The following is a 27,594-nucleotide window of genomic DNA, read 5'->3' on the forward strand; positions in this document are numbered from 1 at the left end:
TGATCTCAGGCTATGTGTAAGTTGGCTTCTGTCACCATCCCTCTGTCCTCATCCAGAAGCAAGGCATTCAGAACAAGGATCCCATGCTTAAGAGTAACTTTTCTCAGGTGCCTCAGGCCTGTCACTCAACAGCTGTTACTGAGTGATGCTGCCCTGTTCCTCCACCCTTTGTTGCTTTTTGCACAAACAGGTCTACAGAGTTGTGCTGGGGAGACTTGCAGGGCTGGGTGTACTGTGCCCCGTCTGCACGTGGAGGCAGCTCACCTGGCTTTGCTGTGCCCATTCCAGCAATCCTCCTCGTTGGATGTGCCCGCTGTCACACGTTCATCCTTGCAGATGGTGTAGGGTAATGCCGACCAGACCTTTTTAGAAAGCTTCAATTTCTCTTTTATGTCTGTGACCTGATCAAGAAATCAAGGAAAGCAAGTGAGCAACCCCCTCAGACTTCACCCACTTCTACACAAGGACGTAACGGAGATGAATGTTACAGATCTGGGATGGGAAGGACACAGACTATCATTTTGAAGAGAAAGACATCTTGCTACCACAGTGTTCATTGCCCAGGAAAGCACCACCCTCCAACACCCCCTCCTGCATCTTTCTCTAGCTTCTGGCAGAGTGTTCAGGTAATTGGCTCACTGTTTTCCCTTTTCTCTGTCCTTCCATCCTTTGAATTAAAAACTAAGGAAGTGTCTCCTGCTGAGAGTCCCTACTGCAAACCTCCTAAGTGTGTGCTTTCAAATTCATTTGCCTGAATGCCAGAGAAATGCTCCAAAACAATGCATTGAGAAATAAAACATTTCCCCCAACAGACTACTTGTTTCTGCAAGGAATAAATATTGTCACTAATTCAGCTGCTAGTAACCTCTGCTCTAGTACGATCAACAAACTCATACAGCAAGCACTTGGATGGTGAGCCCTAAACCAAACCCACTTCAAAATCTTCAGCACTGCAAGAGAAGAGTCACTCGAAGTACAAGTGAGTGTACGATGCACAGCCCTGAGGACAGAGGCAGGAGAAGCTCAGTCTCAGTGCTTTGGAGAGTAAAGGCTGAGCACTGATTTCTAACCTGTGGGGAGGGTAAGCAAGGGAGTCAATACCATCTTGGCTCCATAATGAAATCTAAGTTCATGCAGTAAGAGTCCTGATTTCCTATTCTGTCTATGCAAACATTGGGACAGTCCACTCATGAGCAAAATGCACCAGTTATGAGTTGTATTTTATCCCCATAAATCCATATTTTTGAAGTCATTATCCGTAGTACCTCAGAATATGACCTTATTTTGAGATTAGGTCTTTACAGAAGTGACAGGTCACTGGAAGAGGCTCCAATTCAGTATGATTGGTGTCACAGAGACAAACATAGAGGGAAAATGACCTGAAGAGACACAGAAAGAAGGTGGCCATCGACAAGTCAAGAAGAGAGGCCTGTCCTTTCTCACAGTCCTCAGAAGGAACAAACCCTGAAGATACCACAACTTCAGACTTCTCACATCCAGGACTATGAGCAATTTCTGTCATTTTACACTACCTACTTAGTGGTACTTTGTTACAGGGGCTCTAGGAAGCTCACACAGATGCAAAAGATGATAGGTGAACATCTGGTGAGTCTATTTACACAACTGCCAAGTACCAACCATGGATTACCTATTAATTACAAAGTTAAATTGGTAATTTTACAGTGCAAAAACTTAGCAAGTCTCCACCTTCACCGAGTGATCAAATACGACAAATTGGTATTGTGTATCTCCTGATAAAAGGTGTCAAGAAAGGCACATAGCTTCGCAACCAAAAATTCACACCCTGAATGTAATCATGAGGGTGTATCCAACAAACCCAAGTCAAGAGACATTCTAAATAGCAGGTAGCCATTACTCTAAAATGTCAGTCACGAAGAATTAAAAAGGCTGAGAAACTCTTTCAGATCAAGAATAAGAGAAATGATATAGGACACATAGGACACATGATTCTCAATTGAATTCTAGGTTAGAAAAATAATGGCCGTAAAGGATATGATTGAGATAGTGGGCAAAATTTGTGTACTGACTCACTAATAGGTGAAGTTAAATTTATCAACAGTAGGATCACACTGTGGTAATTTAGGAGAACGGTGTGTTCTTAGGTGATACACACTGGGATATTTAGAATTAAAGAGGTATGCTTTTCACAACTTACTCTACAACAGTTGAATAATAAATAAATGTAGTAATCAATACACATATGTGTAGAGAAAGACAGAAAAAGTAAATGTGACAAAATTTTAATAATTGGCTCGTCTAGGTGGAGAGCTTACAATTTTCTTACAATGCAATTTTCAGTAGGTTTGATTTAGTTTTTCAAAATTAAACATGTGGGAAAAAAATCCCTCACATTTTATTTGTTCTGCAGGGTGTCTACATTGGTGTCCCTAACCTTCAACAAGGGTTATCACCCCTAGAACACTCATTCTCACTCTTTTTTTAACACAAACCCTTGAGGGGGAAAAAATAGGTATTACACATTTATATTTAATTCAGAAAACAATCGCCATCTTTAGGGCTGAAACACTGCCAGTTTTATCTTGTCTCATATCAAAGCACAACCAGAACGCACATTCTCCTTTCTCCTTATTTCATACTAAAAAATCTCACCTGTGTGCTGTGGGGGTCTCAGCCAGATGCTGACACCCACAGAAAGAATACCTGTGTCAGTGTTCCACCTCCATCTCTCTTAGTTGTTACAGCATTTAACTGTGAACCTTGTGTTCATTCTTTAAGTCAAACTTAACCACTGTCTTCCTCGAGGCTCATTTTCTGGCTCTAGTTAGATTCAGACTCAACCTTCTGTGTGGTCTTAGGCCTTGACCTCTCCAAACTCTGATGTGTGGCTTCCTTTGGCAATTCTTTTAGACTCCATGCTTCCAGATGAGAGCGATAGGTTTGTAATTTGTCTTACTCTTTGTACTTAGGAAGGGTTGAGGGACAACAATCCCAAACCTGAACTTAGTTGCTGGTCAGTGCCACCTACTAAAACTGGCAAGTGCCAGGATGATTTGCTCACACATCTCAGCAGATAGTAGGTGCTCAATAAATACCAGTTGCAATAATAGGCTTAATCGTCCCATCCTATTACATGGTCATAGACAATATCACCATAATGTGTGTTCTTCATCCCCGCAGGGCTGGGGGGGAGTTGGGGAGTTGCTTTCACTACATGAGGAGCCCCTTGCAGGGATGGGTATGTAGTCCTCCCCCAGATCACTCACACTATGACACATTTCATAAACAGGATGTGCTCCCTCTGGCATTTTCTTAGCTCTGTGTTTTTGCTGTGCAGTTGAAGGAGATAACAAGGTGCAGTGAGAAATGTAAATGCTGTCTTAACATTCTGCACGGAAACTGGCCAATTCACCTCCAGACTGTGATGGCGAGGCAGACAGTTGAACAAACGCACGCCCTTAACCACCAGGAAAGAACATGCCTGTAATTCTAAAGTCGGTCTCCATGATGCCCACTTATTTTTCAGTATCAGGAAAGTTTTTCAATTCTCACATGGTTTGGAAATATTTTTTCATTCTACTTACTTTTTGATTTCTGAATAACACATGTAACTGCTTTGCTGAAACTCCAGACCTGAGTTTTGGTTTTCTGTTTTGTTTTCCTGGAACTTAAGTGCATAGAACTGTGAGCTAAGCATTAAGCTGACAAGTTTTCTTAGTACAAATAGATTATTGATGATAACACTGAGCCTTAATTCATTAGTAACACAAACCGGACAGAAACAGAGACCTTTAATCAAATATAAAATTATAACAGAATTTTTTCTCTGACTCCCAGGTGAGTTGTTCTTGGGTGAATTCACTCTTACCAACACTTGCAAATGGTGTTTACCATTCGTCCACTATTACATGAGTGATACTGTTCTATGAGTAATGTATATGAGTAATGTATAGATATTAATTTTTCACCTACACTATTGATAGATTCTGAACATTAACAGTTTCTGTTATTCCACAGAACTGGATCCAAATCTATATAGTCGGTCTCACAGGAAAAATCTGAGCCCTCTTTTAGAACTTACTTGGAATGTTTTCTGATTTGTGACAGTTTCAACTATTGATTTTAATGGAGGCATACGTTTTAGTTTAGGGTCATTGAAAGGACCATGAAAAGCACTCTATGGGGAGATAGCGCCATCAATATACAATTGCACAGTTAGACAAAACAGGGAGGAAGGTGACAAGGCAGAATGATTGCTAAAAACAGAGATGAGAAAAATCAAACAACATAGAGAAGGACCATTCAGACACTTTTTTATCTGACAGTGTAAGAAATAATTTTAACCCAAATATTTAACTTGAATCTCATGATATTTCTGACTTAAATTCTAGTTTACAGGAAATACTAGGGATAAAGGAACAAACTAACACAATAAATAAATGATCAGACGCATCTAGTGAACGAGAGATTACATAAGACAACTGCCCTCAACTCCTCAAAAGAGCTCAAGAAAATAAATAAATCAATAAAGGCAGGAAGACTGTTCTGGATGAAAAGAAACTCCAAAGCATACCAACCAAATGTCATATGTAAGACTGACTGAATCCTGAATTTGGCGGAAGGCACCCAGCTCTAAGAGAGTTTTGAGATAACCGGGGAATTTTGAATAAAAAAAAGATAGCAGTTGATATTATTGAATTGCTGGTAATTTCCTTAAGTGTGATGATGATATTGTGGCTCTAGGAAACTGGCTTTTAGGAGATTCATGCTAAGATATTTAGGGATAAAATATCATTATGTCTTTTACTTTCTTAAAAACAAACAAAACAAAACAAAAAAAAACCTTAACCATTATTGTGTTTACTAAAGGAGTATATTGATGTTCATTTTACTATCTTTTCAGCCATTTTAGTAGTGTTTGAAAAAGATAAAAATAATGAAAATTTGGGAAAGAAATAAGACTTCGTTGTGAGGCACATGCTTTTAAGAGCCTAGCTAGATTCAACCTAGGGCAGTCACTGACCCACGGTGAAAGGACTACTGAGTTTTCATGGAACTAAGGCCCTCTTGTTCAATCTTCACAATTCTGTCTTAATGCAATATTATTATTACACCCTTTGTACAAGTGGAAAACAAGGGCTTTGGGATGCTAGAAACTTGTCATGCATCTAAATAAATGGTGGAGATGAGATTCAGTTCAAATGTAAACTTTCAGACAGGTACTCTTAACCAGTAGGCTTAATCATGTCATTCCCTGCAGCCCTGGTCTTCACGCATGTGTGCTGGGTTGGTGATGATGCTGTGTGTGCATCTCCAGGGACAGCCAAGTAATTCACTGATGCAGGATGAAGACATTGGGACTTCTTTTTCTGTTTTTTTAAGTATAAAAATAAAAGGGGAACTAAACTTTCCTTATATTTAATCTAGAGCTTGATATTTCAGTCAGTCCAGTTGGTAGTGGCTACTTCTCAGTGAACCTATGGAAAGGGTAAGACTTCCACAGTGGGAAGGGTTGCACGGCACCTCCCCCTTAGTGTATGGAAAGAGCATGTGCGTGGTTAAAGATATTCATTGGTTAGATTAGATGGTTAACAATACCACTCTTGGGGGTATACCCAAAAGACTGTGACACAGGTTACTCCAGAGGCACCTGTACACCCATGTTTATTGCGGCACTATTCCCAATAGCCAAGTTATGGAAAGAGCCAAGATGCCCCACCACCGACGAATGGATTAAGAAAATGTGGTATCTATACACAATGGAATTTTATGCAGCCATGAAGAAGAACGAAATGTTATCATTTGCTGGTAAATGGATGGAATTGGAGAACATCATTCTGAGTGAGGTTAGCCTGGCCCAAAAGACCAAAAATCGTATGTTCTCCCTCATATGTGGACATTAGATCAAGGGCAAACACAACAAGGGGACTGGACTTTGAGCACATGATAAAAGCGAGAGCACACAAGGGAGGGGTGAGGATAGGTAAGACCCCTAAAAAATTAGCTAGCATTTGTTGCCCTCAATGCAGAGAAACTAAAGCAGATACCTTAAAAGCAACTGAGGCCAATAGGAAAAGGGGAACAGGTACTAGAGAAAAGGTGAGATCAAAAAGAATTAACCTAGAAGGTAACACCCACACACAGGAAATTAATGCGAGTCAACTCCCTGTATAGCTATCCTTATCTCAACCAGCAAAAACCCTTGGTCCTTCCTATTACTGCTTATACTTTCTCTTCAACAAAATTAGAAATAAGGGCAAAATAGTTTCTGGTGGGTATCGAGGGGGTTGGGGGGAGAGGGAGGGGGTGGAGTGGGTGGTAAAGGAGGGGGTGGGGGCAGGGGGGAGAAATGACCCAAGCATTGTATGCACATATGAATAAAAAAAAAAGATTAGATGGTTAACTAACTCATTCAATGGAGTAGTGACATAAATGATTGTTGAAAAGAAACTTTGGATTTCTTTTGTTTCAAACAATACAAGCTCATGTGGACAACAATAAAATGAATATGATAGTCATCCTATTGGTGGAGGATATGTTCCAAGACTCCCACAGGTGCCCGAGACCATAGATAGTACTAAACCATTTATGCGTTATGCTTTTATCTACATATACATACCTATGATAAAGTTTAATTTATAAACTACATATAGGAAGAGATTAACACAATAACAAAATAAAATCGAACAGTTATAACAAGGTACCACAATGCAAGTGAGGTGAATATGTTCTCTCTCTTTCAAAATATCTCATTATTACTGTACTCATCTTGCCTCCTGGATGATGTGAAATAATACATTGCCTACATTACGAGATGAAGTGAGGTGAATGACAGAGGCATTGTGACACAGCCTTAGGCTGCTATTGACCTTCTGATGACACACCGGGAGGACTGTCATCTGCCGTGTGTGCTCCTTGATCACCGAGCCGTCAGCATGTCAGGTGGGTGGCATCTACAGCATGGATAAAGAATGAACCCCATCCTGGGTGGGGTGGAGCAGGACGGTGTGAGGTTTTATCACACTGTTCAGAAAAGCAGGCAATTTAAAACTCAAATTATTTCTGGAATTTTCCATTTAACATTTTCAAACTGTAGTTGATTGCGTAGAACTGAAATTGAATACAGTGAAATAATGGGTAAGGGCTCATTTTCTCTTTTTAAAAATTAAAACAAATTTTTTATTCATATGTGGATACAATGTTTGGGTAGTTTCTCCCCCCTTCCCCCATCCCTTCCCTTACCCTCCCGCCCCCTCCCTCTTCCCCCCACCCCCTAGATACCTGGCAGAAACTATTTTGCCCTTATCTCTAAAAAATTAAAAAAAATTTAAGACAGGTCAGGCTATGTAGTCCATGCTGGTCTGGAATTAAGACCCTCCTGCTTCAGTCTCCTAAGGGATACGATTATAACTAGGCACCACACCCAGCTAAAAACCTTTGATTATTTTAGTTGAGGCATAACAATGGTTCATATTTACACCGTGTCATGTGATGTTTTGATGCGGGGTACACTGCGGGGTCATGTTCCAAGTCAGGGTAAGCATATACAGCTCCTCAAACAGTTATCATTTCTTTGTGGCGAAAACATTTAAAATTCTTTCTTCTAGCTTACTCTTGACAGATCTGAAACATTACAAAGTAAAAATAAAGATTCTCTATCTTTAGCTTGTCCTTTAAAAGTTTCTATTTTTGTACAATTTTCATAGATACAGACTATATTAGTTCAGTAGTGCTAATATATAAATTATACACAAATAATTGAAAGTACCCCAGTGTCTATGATCTTGAACATTCTGTTGATATAAATGAAAGACCAAAAAAAATTTGAGGATCACTGGTCTGTCGTATAGGGACTTACATGATTTATTTTGAATCAGTGATTTAGCAAGTAATAAAATCAGTAACATTCAGTGAGCTCAGTTGAATGTGATAAGGAATTATAACACAATTTAGAAAAAGTTCCAATACATTGACCAAATACAAAACAAAAAAAGACTTTTGTTGCTAGTATTCCTTCATTAAACACTTGCTATACACCTTTATAAGTCAGATTTTGTACTCGACTCTGGGAATTCAAAGATGTGGAGTCCCTCTTGCTGCCCTTGAAGGCTTCAATTCTGCCCTGTGGGGGAGAACAGGGAAGCAAAGTCCGTAGTCATGAGGAAGCAAAGAGCTGCAGGAAGGAGCACTGACATTAATTTGTCTGGAAATTTCTTTTCTGGGAACATCATATTCCCTCCTGAGAAAGTAAGGCTTTGCTGATATTTGCTCTTTGTGACTGCTGAACCCTGGATGATTAGCAGCCAGGATAATTAGTTATTCTATCCTGAGGGATTAAAAACAAAAGAAGGTGCCATGTCTTCCCAATTTTCACCTCCAAGAGCAGGAGTATTTTTAGCCATGCAGAATCCATTGCTTTTAGCTACTCAGTGCTGTGGGCTTTGGCAGCAGACATGTGTGACTCCTGGGTAGTATGTCCTCCATAACCTGAGGCTTGACAAACAGAACTTTGTGTGTACTGGGTGCTTAATAATATTTGTTGAATGAGTACATACATGAGCAGCATTGCCAATTATGTGCTAAGGGAAGTAAGATTTCAAAAATTATTGACTATGTGACAACTACTGCCATCTGGACTCTCCTTTAGGGAGTAAGGAAGACATGGGTAAGTTCAGTCAGGCCTGTAAAAAAAAAGTGTATTTCCTTGACCCGATTATCCTCAGAGCAAGAGGGGATCTCAGATGATCCCTCCAACCCTCTAATTAGGATTCCAGGCTCACTTCATTGCAAATGTCATTCCAGGTGTCATTTACACAGTATGGTGGAAGAGCCTCAGAGACCTCAAAGGCAATCTTGGCTTGGGGAAAAACACAAGAATTTAACTAAAATTGGAATGGATTCTATCTTAAAGAGCCTTTACAATCATTATAAAGACATGACATACTCAGTACCATTCCTTTGGTTTTCTAAGCAAGTGACCACCAGAATTCTTATTTGAGGTGGTTTTGAATTCTGTTGTTACCTTTGTCTCCTATGTGGATTCTTTGATGGGGCAAATTTAACTTTCTTCTTCAAGAGATTTGCCTATACCTGTCTACCTGTTCACCCAAGATCCAAAAGCTTTTTACCCTGGACCCTTTATTTCCTTTGGGCTTTCTCTGGGCAGCCACTGTGAAAGAACCACTTGCTGTCCTCGGTCAATCTTCCCTGGACCAAAATTCACACACACCCCACACCCGGCTACCTGTTGTATTTTCCTGGCCCTATACCCTGCTTGTTCATGACTTCAGAAAGATTCCAATATGCCTATTTCATCTGTAGGAAAACAAAATGTAATCAGATGTAAATAATATATACCATATCTTTAGAAAAAAAGACAATTAATATTTAAAGGGCTATACAATAAATAATACATAATGAGGGAAAAACAATGTGAATATTTTATAGATTGAAGGTCATTTGTTAGTTTTGGGAAACAATCTCTTCAAAGAAATGAAGGCAGCCTGGTTTGTACCTCATGGACAATGCCACTTTACTGAGTCAAGTTAAGAGAATTCACGATGCATAAAATCATTTTTGCAACCTAAGGGTTTAATAATCCAGTTTTGGAGACAGTGACCTCATCCAACTTTACCTTAGAGAAGAATGATCATCTCCTATAGCACCAAGTCCCTCAACTCTCTGTGTGAGTCTGCCTTGGGATTCAAGTCATGTACACTCCTCCAGTAATCAAACAAGGTCTGGGAATATATCTGTTCCCAACTTCTCTCATTCACTTGAAAGCATGCAGAGTCTGGAGTAGAGTATTCAAAGTTCCTCAGCCTCAGAGGGAATACTAATTTTTCTGACATGGCCAAACATCTATAAATACTGTCTCCCTACTATTAGAGGATATTCAATGAGGAAGCAGACATGTAAGACAAGTCTAATCTATTTGCTCTGTGTATGGTGAAGCCTGGACTCATAGCCATGTCTTCTGGTAATGGCTTTTCTCACTCTACTCAAAATGGAACACCAGTTTTCCATTTATTTTGAGTTGATGATACTCTTTGGTGCTTTTTTACATGTCTCATACTAACCTTGTCTATAGTGTAATGTTTGGGTAAGTTTTGTAATGCGTGGTGAAGAAATCACTTGTAACATGTGTTCTTTCAGGAAACTTCTAAATAAGTCTTGGGGATGACAGCAGGGTTCTGTTGAATCCAGTCTGTCAGTGAACCTAAAGCAGATTTTGCCCACATAATATACTCACTATTCCACTGAGTCCTCAAGTCACTCTGCAACCCAAAAACATCCCCACATTCTGGGCTTCACTATACATTCCCAGGGATTTCAATAACAACTTCTAGTGTATTACCATGTGACATATTTTTCCCCCTGTGGCATGGCGCTTTTAACATTACTCCCCAAAGAGACAAATGCTCATGCATTTTGTAGGAAAAATAAGGAAAGATAAAAAGCCCAGTAGGAGGCAAGTGAGACTTTGAAGATTCAAAAGACAATGCTTAGTTTTGTTGAGTTTCTCGGGGGGCGAGGAATTGGATAAAAAATTTAAAGAGTCTGAATTATCCCCTCTGGCTTTAGGTTTGGAGTTTCTTGGTAGATGATCATACTGTATGAAGGGCATGACCCTGAAAAGACAGATGGGATCCTTTTCTGACAAAACACTGGTCCTCAAAGTGAAACATATATGGGAAACATCAGACATATCTTCCTTTACTACTCAAGTCAGCGTTTTGCAGCAGAGTTTAAGAAAACAACAAACTTTCAAATCTTCATGTTTGTATCCTGTGCCCTAGTTGTGCCTATTCCCTATGATAATGCACTTAGGTGAGCAAGTACAGTAAGTGTTCCACACATCTTTGAGAGATGACACAGTCTGACATTGAACTACTATTTATTGAATTCAACAGTGAAGGGAAAAATATAGGAAGTCATTCAGTCTGTTTGAAATCAAGAAATAACTCTGCACAATGGGTAGCTGAATTGTGGCATATTTACTTCTCAAGACTGAAAATGTGGATGACTTTCAGGAATGGTTTTATTGCTGAATCATGGAAATCTGAAGTTCAGAGGAGCTTCCATGGTGCAAGACTTCTAGAGTATTCTTGACTGAGATTCACATAGACACCATTGAACCGTTTGCTGTGAAAAACAACAATGTCTAATGACAGAGGATTTGGGATTTGCTGCTTGACCTAAAGCAAGTCGCTTACCTTCTCTGGGAAGTTCTGGGGGTCTTAATGGAGCTGGCTTTTATGCATAAGAACTGTCTTGTTCCTCCTCCTTACATTGGCATTGACACCGGGCCCAACTTATCTCTTGCTTTTCTCTGTTCCTTCATGACCTATAGCTGGCTTCATATTGCAAGAACAGATTCTATTTTTCTCTGTCCACTCCATTTTGATCCATTTCTGACCTCATGAGTATGGATGATTTTTGTTCTGTTGCTCTTTGTGCTCTGTTTTGAAGACCAGCTCTGTCCACCGTGGTGGCCAATTTTGTCCCCTACCATTTCTTAGGTGTTTTTTTGTCTGTGTAGATACAGACATCTCCAAAGAGTTAGGTTATTAGGAAGGCAGTCATCATAAAACTGGATGAGGAGATCTCAGCACGGTCTCAAGCAAAGAGGAGTTCCTTATTTCTAGAAGTTATGTAAAGTGCATTGAAGCAGATGAGAGATTTAAAAACTGACCTCTGCTTCCACCGTCATCTATTCTATCATCATTATAGAATGAAAACTTTGGAAAGTTTTTTGTGTTTGAAAAACAGATTTCCTCTATTTCCTGATAGAGTCAACAGGATTATGTGGTATGAGACTAGCTCCTCTGAATAGGAATAATGTAGAAATTAGTACTAATTCTTCACACTGCCAATTTTGTCAACATGGGAAGTAGGTGAATGTTAGAATTGTAGAAAATTTCCCATTCTTGCTGACTAGTCCTTTCAATAAACAACCTCTTCATAGGGGCTTTGATGACACTGGGAAAATCCAAATATAGAGGCTCAATCTCTACTTCTACACATGATCACGTAACACCACGATTCTGTTAAGCTCATAACCATGTGAAGTTATTCTCTAAATATTGAAATCTCATGTTCAGGAAACAAAACCCAGGCCATTCAAGTATGTCTGCTAATTAAGCAATGCTTATGGGTAAGCGTAAGCATTACTGAGTATTTCCGAATTCATCATTTACTTCCAAGTGTTTGGGGCTCAATTCTTCTACACCAAAGCTGAGAAATAGATGTGTAGTTTGATCTTCTTCTCTTCAGATAGTTCATATATATATATATATATATATATTTGGCACTATTGGCATTTAAAACTCAGGGTCTTATACTTGCTAGGCAAGCACTCTATCACTTTGAACCACACCTCCAGCCCTTTTTGACTTAGGCTATTTTTCAGGTAGGCTTTTGCATATTTTGCCACAGTTGGCTTTGGACTATGATCTTCCTACCTGTGTCTCGCTGTGGTTGGAATTACGGGAATGAGACACCATGCCTGGCAACATTATAGATACTTAGAATTTACCAGGAAGCAAGAGGCATCTTTTTGCTCAACTGAGAGTTGTATCATCAAGCAAGGCCTTCCTCAGTAAGATATTGTAAATCTGATTCTACCAAACAGTAAGAGTGTTCACAAAGATGTATACACATTTAGATGCAGTACAGAAAAATATTCAGCAAATGGTAGGGCCAAATCAGATTTATCTAAATTTTAAAGCCATTTAGGGTAGAGATGGGTTGTCCTAAATCTTTTATGGAATAGACAATGAAAAGCATATACATTCTCTTTGGGCATATGTGATTTGATTTGTACTTAACTGTAGGCTTGTACTGCATGGTGCATAATAAATGCTACTTTTGCACCAATTGTATTATTTTTTTGACACAACACAATGTTACGCTTCTTTTTCTTCATGGGTTGAACTGCGAATTGGCTTGTATTTAATTGCCAGTGATTCTGGTTTAAGAGATTTCTAAAAACAATAGATTAAGATACTAACAAATGCATTAAAAAATGTAAATCACAGGGCCCAAGGTATATGTGAACTCTAACTCAAACACGGAGGCTATACAGTGGTGAAGAAGAGCATCATTTTAGTGGGTAACTCTTTCCATGGAAATCAACTAGATTACCTTTCTTTGACTCCTCCCTTGACACCCAGAGCCACCTAGGTCTGCCCACAGAGTGTATGTTCAGAGTGATCTTTTTGGCCTTTCCTGCCATAAAGATTTTCCTATTACTGTGATTATAGGTCTTCTCTCCTAGCCTGCAAGAAACACAGGGACAGGGCCTCTGCCCTTTGTGTACACTGCACCTCAGGGAGTGTGCACCCCACTTTCTAGAACGATGCCTGCTTTATAGTAGTGCTTCAAGGAAGGCTAAAGAAAGAGAAGGCAGTTGAACTTGACCTTGAAAGATGAGCAGAGATCTGCCGATAGAAGCTTGGGAACAGCAGAGGACCCCTGAGTGGTGAAAGCTCTTCAACAGGGCAGAGAGGTGCATATGTGTGTGCTTTAACTATGATTTTGGCAATTTCATAATCCCCCTACAAACGGATTTTCAAAACAGAGGAAAATACCTCCCTCCCACAAACACTATCTTCTTAAGAGTTTAATAACTTTAATAAGTTAATGCATTGCTAAGACACTTGGAACTGAAAGTTCTTAATGTGGAGAGGTATCACCACAGGGACAGATGGCATAGGGTGAGTAAACTGCACTCTCCTGGAAATCAAGCTCTTACTTTGTGAGGTAAATTATCTGATTCAGGGAGCCATCTGGTTACCTTAAAGATCCAATTTACCCCATGGGGCACCAGCCAAGGAGTGCCATCTACTTCTCCTATGATTACACCCAGGTGACATAATAGTACTTGACTTTCACCTTTACATGTCATCTGATAACCTACCTGAATACCCCTCATGTCCTTCAAGCTGCAGAGTGCCAGAGATTTCCCTTTTTGGTTCCCTTGGGAGAGGAGCTACCTTGAAAAAGGGCAGAATAGCTGTTCTGGACAAAGAAGCAATGAGTCTGAGGCATGATATCCACTGGGACTACAATGTGAACCATGAATGTGAGATGCATATGTAACTTAAATTTTTCTAGTAGCTACATTTGAAAAGTAAACTGAAGTTAATTTAATGATGTATTCTATTATTTATTATTTAACCCAACATACCCAAAACATGGTTTCATCCTACGATAATATGAAAAATTTATAATGAGACATTTATGTTGTTTTTTTGTATTAAATCTGCAAAATCTGGTTCATATTGGTGTACTTACACCATCTCAGTTCAGTCTAAGGTCATCTCCATCGCTCAATAGCCATACATGGCTAGAGAAGACCATATTGGATGACACAGGTCTCACAATCTGGGGGGTGGGAGTCCACTTACAGCTCTTCTCAGTTCTGTCTACAACGTATCTCCGGTACTCGATAGCCATATGTGGCAGAGGCTACAACCATACTGAGAACACAGACTGGGATCCTTCCTGAGCACTGAACAGGGAGAAGTTGCTGTGAGATAGGTTGGGTGCCCTCCCCACAGGAAGGGTCATAGTTTGAATGGATTGAAGGCAGGTTAATAGCTTAACATTAGATTGTTGGCATCAACAAGTTAAATGTTTTGGGTACAGAGGTTGAATTGCAAATCAATAAAACTCACATTTTTGTCTTTTTTCTCTGATGTCATTTTCTGTCTCCAACACACAGTTCCCCAATCAACTTCCCACAGTGCATCAGGAAAGAAGCAAACTGGGGTCAGGTTACATTAGAAGTCCCTTTAGGATCCAGCCTACCTCTAGAATTGCTTCCACTTATGTAAATGGGAACATGTTGCACTCAGCTTTGTGACATCTGTCAATATTCTGCATACAGATAATTTTTGACTTGCAGTTATTCATTTTTACTGCACCCGGGAAAAAAACCCCGGTCTTATGCAAACAGTTTGATGAATCCCCACCAAAATGCTCTATAACAAGCTACCAGTTTGTGGCAGTTTTTATGAAGGAAGATATCTGAAAAGTTTTTATTAGATCACATTTTTTCCCCCAGAAGATGCCACTGTTTTGAAAATTACTGCATCAAGTAATTGATATGCAGGTTACTGACAAGCAAAGTTTCTTGATTTACTGTAATTTTAAGAGTTTAAATTACATATTGGCTCTGAGCATGTGCATACATTTTGGAGACAAAAGGCTGTCAAAAAGTTAATGCAAAAATTGCTTTAAGCAACCTTTTCCTTCAAGACAGTTCAACCTCACCTGTAGGTATTTAACAGTCATTCTCCCAATGGCCACAAGATGGCAGTGCTGTTCAATCTTTGCTCCCCCTCTGCTTCCTTCATTCTTGTCCCAGAGACTAAAATTGTAGATTGTTCCACTGCATATAAAACTGACAACCCTGTTATTTTAAACTTGAAACTGACAGGCTGTTATTTTAATGAGGTCTTCCAGAGCCAAGGTTAACCAAAGCTTTATTTCCCTACAAAATGTTAAGGTCACAGATCTAAAAGGGGGCTGTGAAATTTTATGTTATTGATACTTTCTCTGACTGTACAAGTTTTAACATATTTTTGACAAGTAAAGAAAGCTACATGATGAATATAGACATATATTTATATATAGCCAAATTCGGCATTTCAGTTACTTCACATTTCTCCCCATAGGTCCTTTTTTAAGTTACATTCATACAAAACAAAAACAAAACAAAAAACCCCAAAATTTCTTTTCACAGTTACCCATTTCAGTCTATGTCAAAGCCTAAGTGTACATTTTTAGCACTTTAACTTTCTAACTTAAGGAGTCAAGGAAAAAATTACAGGTTCTTTCAATCCTATTAATATTCCAGAATGAACTCAAATGTAGTATTTGATTCTTTAGTTCTGAGAAAGAAGCTTAGATCCAGAATAGCAAAACTTAGTTAGAAAGGATTTTCTTTTATAGTGGGTACTTCTACAATGTGTGATGGTTAATGGCATTATAATTTCTTTCTTTTCCCTTGAAGTGGCTTTTTATGTTGCTCAAGAAAGTACTTAAAGTCAGTTGCTAGCGATACCAATATTAAAAACATTAAAAGCCATCTTTTCCCTAATGATTTTGCTGATAGTTTTGCAACTTTTTAACCTGCTCAGAAATAATTTTCAACATGCACTCAATCTTTTGGTCTGAATTTACAAATGTAGATCCCATCTGTGATCTGCCTTTATAGAACACACTTGGAATGAACATTACCATAACTGACCTTGTCTTTGGCCAAGGGGGCTACCCACAAAATAACTATAAGCTCAGGCAGAGCTCTGCTTCCCCAAAGTGGGCCTCAACTAAATGAATTTCATGTGGCATTATTCATTGGTGGCAATGCCAATTCAGTTCAACAAACATTTATGGCAAACCTCTGATGCATCAAGAGCTGTGCCTAGTGGAGAAGGCTTATAAAGCCCAGTTGGAAGCAGTCCTTGTAGTTTGTGGGGCCTGGTACAAAATTAAAAGCTGGGGCTCCTTATTCACTTTCATTAAAAATCTTAACATGGCAACAGTAGGGCATGGAATCAAGCATGAGTGGTTTAAACTCTAAGCCTCATCACTGCACAGGCTATGTGCCCACGAAGTGGGTGCTGAGATGTATAGGTAGGCTCTGAGGCAGATGCTGATAACAAGGGTGGCAACAGTAGTGATGACCACCACGCCCATTAGACACCCAGCTGCAACATATACAATTATCTTGAATTTGCACCAAATGTGGGAAAGTGGTTATTGGAGTCTCCACTTTACAGAGGAGTTAACAGAGCACTGAGGTTCTAGGGTGACATTTTGTTTTAGTGAGATGTCATCAAGCACTTGATATGTGACAGGTATCACATTAAACTCCTCACTCATAGTTCACTGTTTAATCGTCACAATGTCACATGGACAATGAGGACTGGGAGGCAGGGAGGAGTGAAGTTGCTGGGCCTTAGTCACATAGTACAAGCAGCAGGATTTGGATGTGAGCTGGCATCGAGCTTCAGGGCCTGTAGTCCTACACTGACCAACAGACCAGAGAGCTGCAAAGTGTTAATGTATTCTGAAGCCCTGGGGCCCGCTGGCAGATCTTGCTCATTTCAAAAAGGATGGAAAATATATTAGGGTGCAGTGAGGAGGGCCTAGTGTTCTGGAAGTGTTCATACTCTTCCCAAGTTATTAATCCAAGCTAATTTTGTAGACTGTCTCCAACACCATTGATTTTAGCAGTCTTCCAAAAATTTTCCTAATTTTTGAACTTCTTTCTAACATCACCATGATTAAAGTCTTTCCTAATTTTCTAGGCCTTTTCTAACAAGGTCCATGGTTAGAGGTCTCCAAATAACTACAATGCTGCACATTTTCAAGGCTAACATTTGAAATCAACTCCTTCTCTCCTAGGAGGTTCAAAGACAAAAGAACCAAATGCTCTCCTCTCAGTTACTCTTCCAGTTATGCACAACAGTGGGCTATATTGTTCTTGAATGCATCTATCTATCTATTCTATATCTTAACTATCAACAGAAATAATAAATTTCAGGTTGCACTAAGAACATCCTAGATGTGCAATGTTGTAAAATCTAGGCTATTTCTGTAACTTGTCAGTGTGAAAGTTCTAAAACTCCCCCTGGCTTTAAAATGGAAAAAGTGTTTCCTTTCTGGATTTTTTAATTCATAAAACGGAACAGCCCAACTCTTCCCCTGGGTTTCCATGACAAAGGGAGAGTTCTCCCCTAGGGCTGCAGATAGAGGTTGGAAACCCAGCCCTACATATTTCATGGACTATATCTGACAAAATTGCATTAGAAATCTTCTCCTTGAGACCATTTCTCTTATGAAATGGAAAGTAGTAAAGAAAACAAAATTTTCACCACCTTGCCACAGGAATCCACAGGGACTTGAAAGAGCTTTGCCTTTTCCTATTACACTATACTTGCGAATAAGGTTGAAAAGCCAGATGGCAAATCTGATTCAACCAAATCCAACATACTGGAGGAATCACCTTTTCATTGCAGATAAGTATAAAAACAGTACTGGAATCTTAGAGATAAAGCACCAGGGGCTTTCTGTTAATAGATTTGGTAGCTAAGCAGTGGCACTTATAGAATAACCTTCATCAGTTAAAACAAGATCTCAGCAAAAGGAGCCTGAATGTAAAAAATTAGAGTAATGGCTGTGTTGTCTGAGCCTTGATCTTGGGTTGTTTTTCTGGTCCTTTCTTGAAGGGTTGTTTTATTCCTGGTGCATAAGGACTTACAATATGATTTTTATTCAGGCTCAAGAGAGGGAGAAGTGAGTCTTTGCTGACAGGGACAGAGTTCTAGCCTCTCAATACTTCCCTCTCCACCAAATTTGTGAGATTTGCTAAATTGATTGTTTTCTTATTAGGAGTTATTGCTAGGTTTTTATAATATTACACAGTGATCTATAGATCACAAATTCCAACATGCTTCGTTCTCCTTTTTTTTTTGTATAATAAAGGGAAAGCTAAAATTTGAAAATAGTTTTCATTTCTTTATTTCTCCAAATTACTTTCTACGTAGAAAACCAACACCCTCTTTGAAGTTAAATCATGGTCATTAACAGACTCAGCCCCTATACGGTGTGCTTCCTTTCTATATAAGAAGGTGGTGGGGGAGTTCTCAAGGGTTTTCCAAAGATAAACGGAAGTGGATGTTACTTATGGAAGCTCTTACATCAGTTGTGTCATAAGTCCCCCCCTCTCTATTATTTAATGGTTAAGAAAAAAGTCCAAATATCGGAGGAGCTAGGACTAATGTCCAGAACTTGACTTTGCATTTCTCAATCTCAAGAGGTGACCCCAGCACAAGAAGAGAAGCTTTGCGGTCTTCTCTCTTTGGTTTGACAGTTTTTGTTTTTAAATAGTCTTTCTTGAAAACAGAGCCTTAACTGATTAAAAAGAGGACTTGGGGAAAATATAGTGGGTACTCTGGGAGATCAATTAGACTCCACTCCTGACAGCCCTGCTTCTTTTGTCACGCCCTCCCCATCAGCTCAAGCCTTTGTCCAGTTACTCAAAGAAGTTGTTTCCTCCAGGAGGAGAGCTATCCTTCCTCTCTGTCTACCCATAGCCTCTTTATCTTTTCAAGCAAAGATCATGCAGGCAAAGGAAACTAGAAAAGTAGGCTGAGTTTTTTCAATTATTCATCTATTTACCAGACAACAACTAAGTTCCAGGTTCTTTCCTAGATAAAAGGGATGAAGTGGAAAAGATGTACAAAGACAAAAATCCCTTCTTTCATGGAACTTACCTTTTCACTGGGTTTAACAGTGAACAAAGATAAGCCAGTAAAATACATAATGTTAGACACATCTAAGCTGCAAGATAAAGTGAAGAGGGGTTGAAGTATATGTGGTGGTGGGTGAGATGGGTTGTGTTTTGGAAAGAATGATCACAGAAGGCCTCATTGAGAAGGCAACAGTTGATAGTGTAAGGAGGTTATTTCTCTTCTTTTGATAGATATATGATTGATAGTAATGGCTTACAAATTTCATTGTTTCATTTCTTCCTACATTTGCACAAGAGATATTCCCTTACATTTCCCTTGAAATGTTAATCTCTCTGGGACTGTTCATTTTTCTACTTTAATGGTTTGTGTATGGGGAATCATTTCTCTTCCATAAGAAAGCACTGGTGTATGCATGGAAAAAAATGCATCTGACACTTGGCCTTGGCCCATGCTCAGAGCATGGGACATGGTGCAAAATGGGGAGACAAAACCCCCCCAAGGAGGAAGAAACCTGTCAGCCCCAGATCTCATGTCACATGGAAATGAGGGTCAGGAGATGTAGTTCTTGTTTTACAGTGGAACATGGAATCTTTCAATGCAACAACGAAATTTCAAATTCTCTCTCCACCTCCACTTTTGTCTTCATCATGATCGTGATGGTGACTGTCGGCACCATCCCACCACCATCATCTCCATGGTGTGGGATGATTAAAACACATCTGTGCAGCTAGATTTACCTCGAGGGCTGACAGTGTGTGATCTCTGCTTTATGGCTCAGTTTAAGAGCGGCCTCAGGCCTGAAGTCTTCCCAGATGATGGCAATTCTTTCTGCTTCTTTACATTTTGCACTAGCTGACTTATTCTCACATATGGCATTTGCCTAGAGCTTGCAAAGTGCCTGACACTGTGTTAGGGACATGATCTTGATTAAAGCACACTTCCCAGAACCTTTTGTTGAATTCTTTTGCTATGGCTTATGCTGCACATTGAGTCAAAGCATTTTGGAGCTGGAAGGCACTCTTGCAAGTGAAATTTATTTTGATCATCCCATCACACAAATGGGCACTTTATTTTATCAATATCTCTTGCATTTGGTTTGTTTATTGTTTCATTTGTGTATGTATTGTCTCTATAAAACATCTTTATGCCCCTGGTAAAGAACAGTATCTCGAACATTTTTGTACCTTTTAGGCAGTTAGCTGGATGTGATGGTAGATGCTCAAGAAATATTTTTTTTTCAGTTGATGGCTGGATTGTGGAGAAAGCCTCATAATTTTAAAAAAAGGATCTACATGAATACTGCTGTAGAGTCCATCAGAACTTGTTTGTTCCTTGGAGGGCAAAAGTTTGAATGCTGAGCAAGCATTAGAATATGTTATTCTGTGCAAAATGCCTCAGAATTTACGTATCTGTGCTAGAAAGTGCTCATTGTCACAATGCTGAAAATCACGGGGGTGCAAACTCATTTGCTCTTCATGCATGTTAGGATATGGACACAATGTTCAGGCAATTGAGAAACAAAGAAGGTATATTTTATGTTATTCCTGGCTTTCTCTTAGATGTGGCATTCTTTCTTCAGAATCTCCCTGGATCAATGACATGAGTCAGATAAATACTGAATACCATTTCTCTTTGAACATTAAGAAAGCTAATACCTTCATTTCCTCTCTCTACAAATTTGAAATTTAATTTATTTACTATGTATTTATTTATTTACTGTTGGTGATACTGGGGTTTGAACTCATGGTCTTGTGCCCACACTACCACTTGAGCCACATCTCCAGCTGTTTTTGCTTTAGTTATTTTTTGGATTGGGTCTCATGTTTTTTGCTTGGGACTAACCTCACACTGTGATCCTCCTACTTCTGCTTTGTGTGTAGCTGGGATTACAGGTGATAGCTACTGCACCCCGCTTATTTTTAATTTTTACATAGTAATAGATTTGCAGAAAGTTGGGAAATAGAGTACAGAGGTCATACAGATTTCACCAACTCTTCACACTCTCGTGTGTGTGTGTGTGTGTGTGTGTGTGTGTAATTCTGTGAAATTGTGTCACATCTGTAGCTTGCTATAGCCCTACTATAATCACAATACAGAACTATTACATCACTACAAAGATTTCCTGTGCTATCTATTCATATCTACACTTACCCAGTGACCAAGTATTTTAATTTTGGAAGCAAGAATTGGCAGTTAAAGCTTTAGTTCCAAAATGTAATCAATATTTTGATTTGGGTATAGATACCCGAATCTATGGATGCTCAAAGCCTGTGTATAAAATGGCATGATATTTGCATATAACTTATGCAATCCCCCCATACTTTCAACCCTCCTTAGCCCTTATAAAGGCCTAACTCAAAGTCAATGCTGTGTCAACAGATGTTATATTGTATTGTTTAGGGAATAATGACAAGAAAAATGTTTCTACATGTTTAGTACAGACATGTTTTTTCTTTTTTTAAACAATATTTTTGATCCACAATTGGTTGAATCTGTGGATGTGGAACCTGCAGATACAGGCTGCCGATTATATTAATTAATAGCCCAAGAAGTTTAATTTAGTTTTATCAAGTGACTGGCTGAATTTTCAGCATTGAAGCTTTCCAGAATTTTAATTTTCAGTATGTGTGATTACTATTCCAGTTTTAAGGGGTAAGTGTTGTTTTATTGAATTCGCAGTGGTGCCATTGAGAGAGGGGTAATATAGGGGGTATTTACGTTCCTCACACTTGCCTTTCACTCCTTTTTTTCAGGAACACGTTAATGAGCGGAGAGGCCTAGTCACACACTGAACAAATAGACTTTCTTCTGACCTAGAACTGGATTGTTTTGTTTTATTTTCTCTCCCAAATCCCCAAGTGAGGCGATGCATCTCATTTTCGTGAGGTTCTGGGGATGAGGAAGGATAAGGCAGAGTCTCACATTACATCAAATACTTGTGATTTGCTAAACATTGAATTCCAAAAAAATTAAGTTTTGAATCAGTTGATGAAAAGGATTCCCAGGCAATGAATGCAAAGCTGCCCAGATTGTTGCGTATCACTGGCTTCTGAGCTCAGAGTTACTGCTGGGTGACCCAGCCCAAGAGGGTCATGCTTAATGACAGGCAAACTTTGGTGTCCCTCCTTTTCCATTTTCCTGATGACTTCTACCTGCATCGTTTTCTTTCCTGAGCAGCTAGACAAGAAGGGGACCCTTCTGGGCCCACATGTTACTATCAATGACGTCTATTGCCTTACTGCCAAGACCACAAATGCTCCTCCTCAGCTGAGCACAGACCTTAGACCAAGAGAAAAGAACTTTCATTTCCTGCAGCCTAAGGCTACATGGGTACTAGGCAGATTCTTCCAGTTCTCAAAGATCCCTGCTAGCCATTGCTGGCATCTTTGACACACAGAGGCTTTTTGGATGCCCTGGTGGCTTAACCACCTTGGAGATGACCCCACCCTGGGACAGTGAAGATACGATGAATAATTGGTCTCTCCTGGGCTTGAAGGAAAGGTCAGCTGGGTCTTGGAAGGAGATCCACAGTGCAGCTCAACTTGATTCATTGAGGATGGCTGAGTAAGGGACTTGATAGAAAGGGCCGAGCTAGAAACCATCAGAAACAGTGCAGAACCAAAGATTCATCACAGCAGGGCAAAGTTACCACTCCTATGCTTACAAGACTGAAGTAAGGGAGACAGGAAAGAGCTCTGGACAGGCCAGTGAGGGGAAATGTAGCCTTCCATTGACGCTTAGCCAGCCTGCAGCAGCCCCTCAGGAAGGAAGGACCAGCAATGAGTATCTGAGGCCTCACTCTCTCCTCCCAGCTCTTGCAGGTGCTTCCATCAGCCAAGCCTAACTGGAGCCCATTGGATGGAGCCATGTCATCAGCCTTCCAGGGCACAGCAGGCGGTGACTCTGAGGAGGCACAGAGAAGCCCTCCAGCCCTACAGGCCTGGATTGCTGCTTGTTTCTGACTTCTGAACACATTCCCATCGGCAAGTGGCAATGCTGGATGTCACAGCATTGGGGATGGAGGAGGCTGAGAGGGCTAGTGGCCTGCAGGTGATCCCACTCTGATTTTTGCCAGCCAAGCCCATATACTTCCTCCTCTGCAATCTGAGTCTAGTTCCACATGGTTTAAGTGGTTCTGAGAGCTGGCTGAGCATGGTGTGCATGGCTTTTCCCTGCCTCACTGCTTTGCATGGGAAGCAAAGGTACATTTCTTTTCAGGATATTCTATAACATAGAGGAGTGGGCAAGATGTGACACAGCCTTCCAGGAGTCCCAGACTGGGAGAGCAGAACCTGATTTCCTGCCTCTTTGTCTGGTTTTCTTTCTTTGTTTCCTTCACTCTCCTTCCCTTGCCCTTTGTTCTCTATTTCGAAGCCTTCCTGACTTTGTGTGGTTTAATTATCCCTCTGCCCTTGCCTCCCTGAAATCATCTGGAATGTTTCTGAACCATCCACTGCTGACTTGAACCCATCAGGGAAATTCATGAGGATATGTTACAAGGATCCGATTCCATAGTAATAGCCCTTTGCTGTTTCATGTCTGGTTATTTTTGTTTAAATTTGAGACAGACGGAGTTAGGGTGGTGGGCTAAGGTCACGGAAGGGAGATCAGAACCTTGACCTAGCCACAGATTTGCATTCCTCTGGAGCTGCTGGCAATTGAGCAGCTATTCCACTCCAGGCAAAGGCTGATTGCTGTTCTCCTTGGTTTACGAGGATAAGGAAGTGGGTTTCTCCTGGGAGGTTGCGGTTGAGTGACTCTGAGGTGCCTTCACAGGCCCAGATGTGCCTTCTTATCTCTCTGGAGCCTTCCTTCTTTCCCATAGCTTTGTTTTTCCACAAAGGCTCTGGTGTACCAGGAACCAGTCTATTTCAGAATCAATGTGGTGTAAGGGCAGGTTTATAAATTACCACCTCATGGGGACTCACTCTAGGCATATTTTGCTTTCAGAAATTCTCATTAAGCAAGACAGTATAGAGGGATATCCATGGTGTCTGACCCTAGGTGATACTTTGTGTAAGCTTGGGGAGTAGTTATTCTCTATGTAAACTTTTTGTCATGACTTTATTTTTATGGGACTCCCCTCTCTTCAGTTTTTTTTTCTTCTTTTTTTAGGAATCTTTTGGGTATACAGTCAAGGCTCAGGAAGTACAGTGTAGTTTAGACAAGTCCCAATGTCTTAGGCATTTACTTACCCACTCATCACAAAATTACCCCTCCCCCTATCCAGCTATTAATTTTTAAAAATCAAAGTTTATCAATGTTAGAGACTCAGGGCAGGGTTAGCCTTGGCCCAGTGGAGAAAGATGAGCTTATTGGTGGTAGTCCTCCCACTGCTGACTTCTTTTTCTATGCCCCCTCTCTTCCTCACCCCTCATGTTCTGCTGAGATTGCAGTTATTGCCACAATGCCCTTTGGTTTCCTAGAACTGCCAGTGAAGTCCCAATGTAACTGTGTACACTAGTCTTTCCTTCTAGGTCTTTTCTTTCCACAAAAGGGATTTTCTTTTCATTTCATGTGCAGCTGAGAGATTAATGGATTATTCCTACCATGTAACATATTTATGTACAAATATGTACATTTATACATATGGGCATATCATGTGTACCGTGTATTAGTATATTTGTATTGCAACAATACAATAATACCTTCAGGAGACAATGCTAAAATTCATAGAATTCTGTTGCTTCACACTAAGAACAAAAATGGGCCACTAAGACTGATGTGTGGGATTAGATGAGTCCCCTACAGATTGTCCCATGTGCTATGGCTGATATTTTGTCCCTCCCTAAGACTGGGTCTGGCATTGAGACATTCCTTAACAGTTGCTCTTGCACTTGGCTGGCTGTGTCTTGGAATCATCAAGGGAGTTTAGAAAATGCTGATGCCAGGGCCATAGAGACTCTCATGAAATTAGCCCACCTGAAGACAGCCTGAGCACAAGGATTTTCCAAAACTTCCCACATGGTTGATTCTAATCTGTGGTCAAGATTAGAAAAAAATCTGAAAAACCCTGCTCTAAGAATTGGCTCTGAGGGAGGGAGAACTTCTGTTGACAGTTATACCATGAGACTTAACCATAGGGTTATATGAAGTTGGGAAGACAGCACATTTCAAAGATACCAAAGATCAAGCATCCATCTATTATCTATCCGTCTATCTATCTACCTATCTATCATCTATCTCTCTATTTTCTTGTGCATCTTTCAAGGGTAAGGAATGCTTTGTGTTCAGCACTGAGGACACAAATAAATTCAATTTTACCCCTCCAGTGAATAAACTCAAGTTGCTGGGAAACTTTTTCCCTTGGATTTCAAGAGATATTATTAGGCACTGAGTGTGTCAGATGAATATAGTCATAAAATCAAAGGAGGTAAAGATACACAAGGAAAATCACCCAAGACTATAATAGTAGTGCATATCACTTTACAAATTAAGTGCATGGAAATAGAGCCTTATGACTAAGGAAAGTTTCTTGATGAGGTGGCTTTTGAGTTGAACCTTGATGTGTCACATTTTGACAGATGGAGAATTAAGTGAAAGGCCTTCTAGGTTGCACAGAGGTGAAGAGTTGCCAAAGAGCAGGGGACATTTGGTGATCAGCACACATTTTCTTTGGCATAGTAGAAGCATTTGATAGCTGGGAATGGGAAGATAGAGAAGTCAATGGAGCATGGATTATGGGGGAGTTAAAGGCCATGAACTTGACCTTTAATTCCCTAGGCAATATGGACCATCTTTGGGGGTCCAGAAGTGCTATGATGAGATGGATGTGTCAGAGGAATGACAACTCTCTGTGAAAGAAAGCTGGAGATGAAGATGTAAAAACCAGAGGGACCAGGATGAGGTGGAGACAAGAGCGCTCATCATGACCAGTGATGATGAGGACATCTCAAGGACAGTGGAGAGAGGAATAGGAAAAGGGAAGTGGGGCTGGCAGGCTGGCTCAAGTGATAAGTGCCTGCCATGCAAGCATGAAGCCCTGAATTCAAGCTCCACAAAATGAAAGAAAGAAAGAAAGAAAGAAAGAAAGAAAGAAAGAAAGAAAGAAAGAAAAGAGGAGGTAGCTGACACTTCCTGTGGCAGAATAGATAGAAATTTATAATAAAGTGGATGGTCGTGGGTGGTGAGTTAGATGGAGGAAACAATGGTGACTTGATAGGTTTTCCATGGTGACTCAGCCTCAGTTGTGGGTGGCTGGAACTCTGAGATTTCATGGGCTTCAGGCAGACATAATAAGGACACATCTGTCCCATTCACTACCTTATTTCTAGTGCCTGGCCCATACAAAGCAAAAATCTTTGCCAACTAAACAGGTGTTTGTTGAATATATAAATGCAGCTCTCTGAGAAGGGCATACAGGAGACTAAGCAGTGTTTAGAGGAGGAAGGAAGGGAGTTTGGTTTCTGCCATATTGAATTTGGAGTTCTCATAAGGCACTGGGTAGTTGGAATTGTACGTCTGAGGTATAAGAGAAAGACCAGGAGTGGACATGTTGAGATTGTTCTTGAGGGGTTAAACATCTAATTGGGGATCAAGATATGATATGGAAAAGTAGTTGAAGACAAAATATGCACAGGCTAGGTGCCAGATGGGTGTCCAGACATGGTGCTATGGGAATTGAGAGAAGGAAAGATTTTATTTTATTTTATTTTTTTTTTTTCATTTTTCTTTTATTATTCATATGTGCATACAAGGCTTGGTTCATTTCTTCCCCCTGCCCCCACCCCCTCCCTTACCACCCACTCCACCCCCTCCCGCTCCCCCCCTCAATACCCAGCAGAAACTATTTTGCCCTTATCTCTAATTTTGTTGTAGAGAGAGTATAAGCAATAATAGGAAGGAACAAGGGGTTTTGCTGGTTGAGATAAGGATAGCTATACAGGGCATTGACTCACATTGATTTCCTGTGTGTGGGTGTTACCTTCTAGGTTAATTCTTTTTGATCTAACCTTTTCTCTAGTTCCTGGTCCCCTTTTCCTATTGGCCTCAGTTGCTTTAAGGTATCTGCTTTAGTTTCTCTGCATTAAGGGCAACAAATGCTAGCTAATTTTTTAGGTGTCTTACCTATCCTCACCCCTCCCTTGTGTGCTCTCGCTTTTATCATGTGCTCATAGTCCAATCCCCTTGTTGTGTTTGCCCTTGATCTAATGTCCACATATGAGGGAGAACATACGATTTTTGGTCTTTTGGGCCAGGCTAACCTCACTCAGAATGATGTTCTCCAATTCCATCCATTTACTAGCGAATGATAACATTTCGTTCTTCTTCATGGCTGCATAAAATTCCATTGTGTATAGATACCACATTTTCTTAATCCATTCGTCAGTGCTGGGACATCTTGGCT

The 27,594-nt window shown here is 40.1% G+C and overlaps 1 protein-coding gene across 4 annotated transcripts in view; it reads right to left on the minus strand.

The window, feature by feature from the left end:
• The window catches only part of Gpc6 (glypican 6), a 1,113,645-nt gene that overhangs the window by 19,927 nt on the left and 1,066,124 nt on the right, over positions 1-27,594 (minus strand). For all 4 annotated transcript variants that reach the window (XM_074043143.1, XM_074043144.1, XM_074043145.1 and 1 more), the window contains one exon: positions 265-401. In XM_074043143.1, coding sequence (XP_073899244.1) covers positions 265-401 — 137 coding nt within the window. The remainder of the gene's footprint in view (positions 1-264; positions 402-27,594) is intronic.

The sequence above is a fragment of the Castor canadensis genome, chromosome 10, assembly GCF_047511655.1.
Source record: "Castor canadensis chromosome 10, mCasCan1.hap1v2, whole genome shotgun sequence".
Lineage (NCBI taxonomy): Eukaryota > Metazoa > Chordata > Mammalia > Rodentia > Castoridae > Castor > Castor canadensis.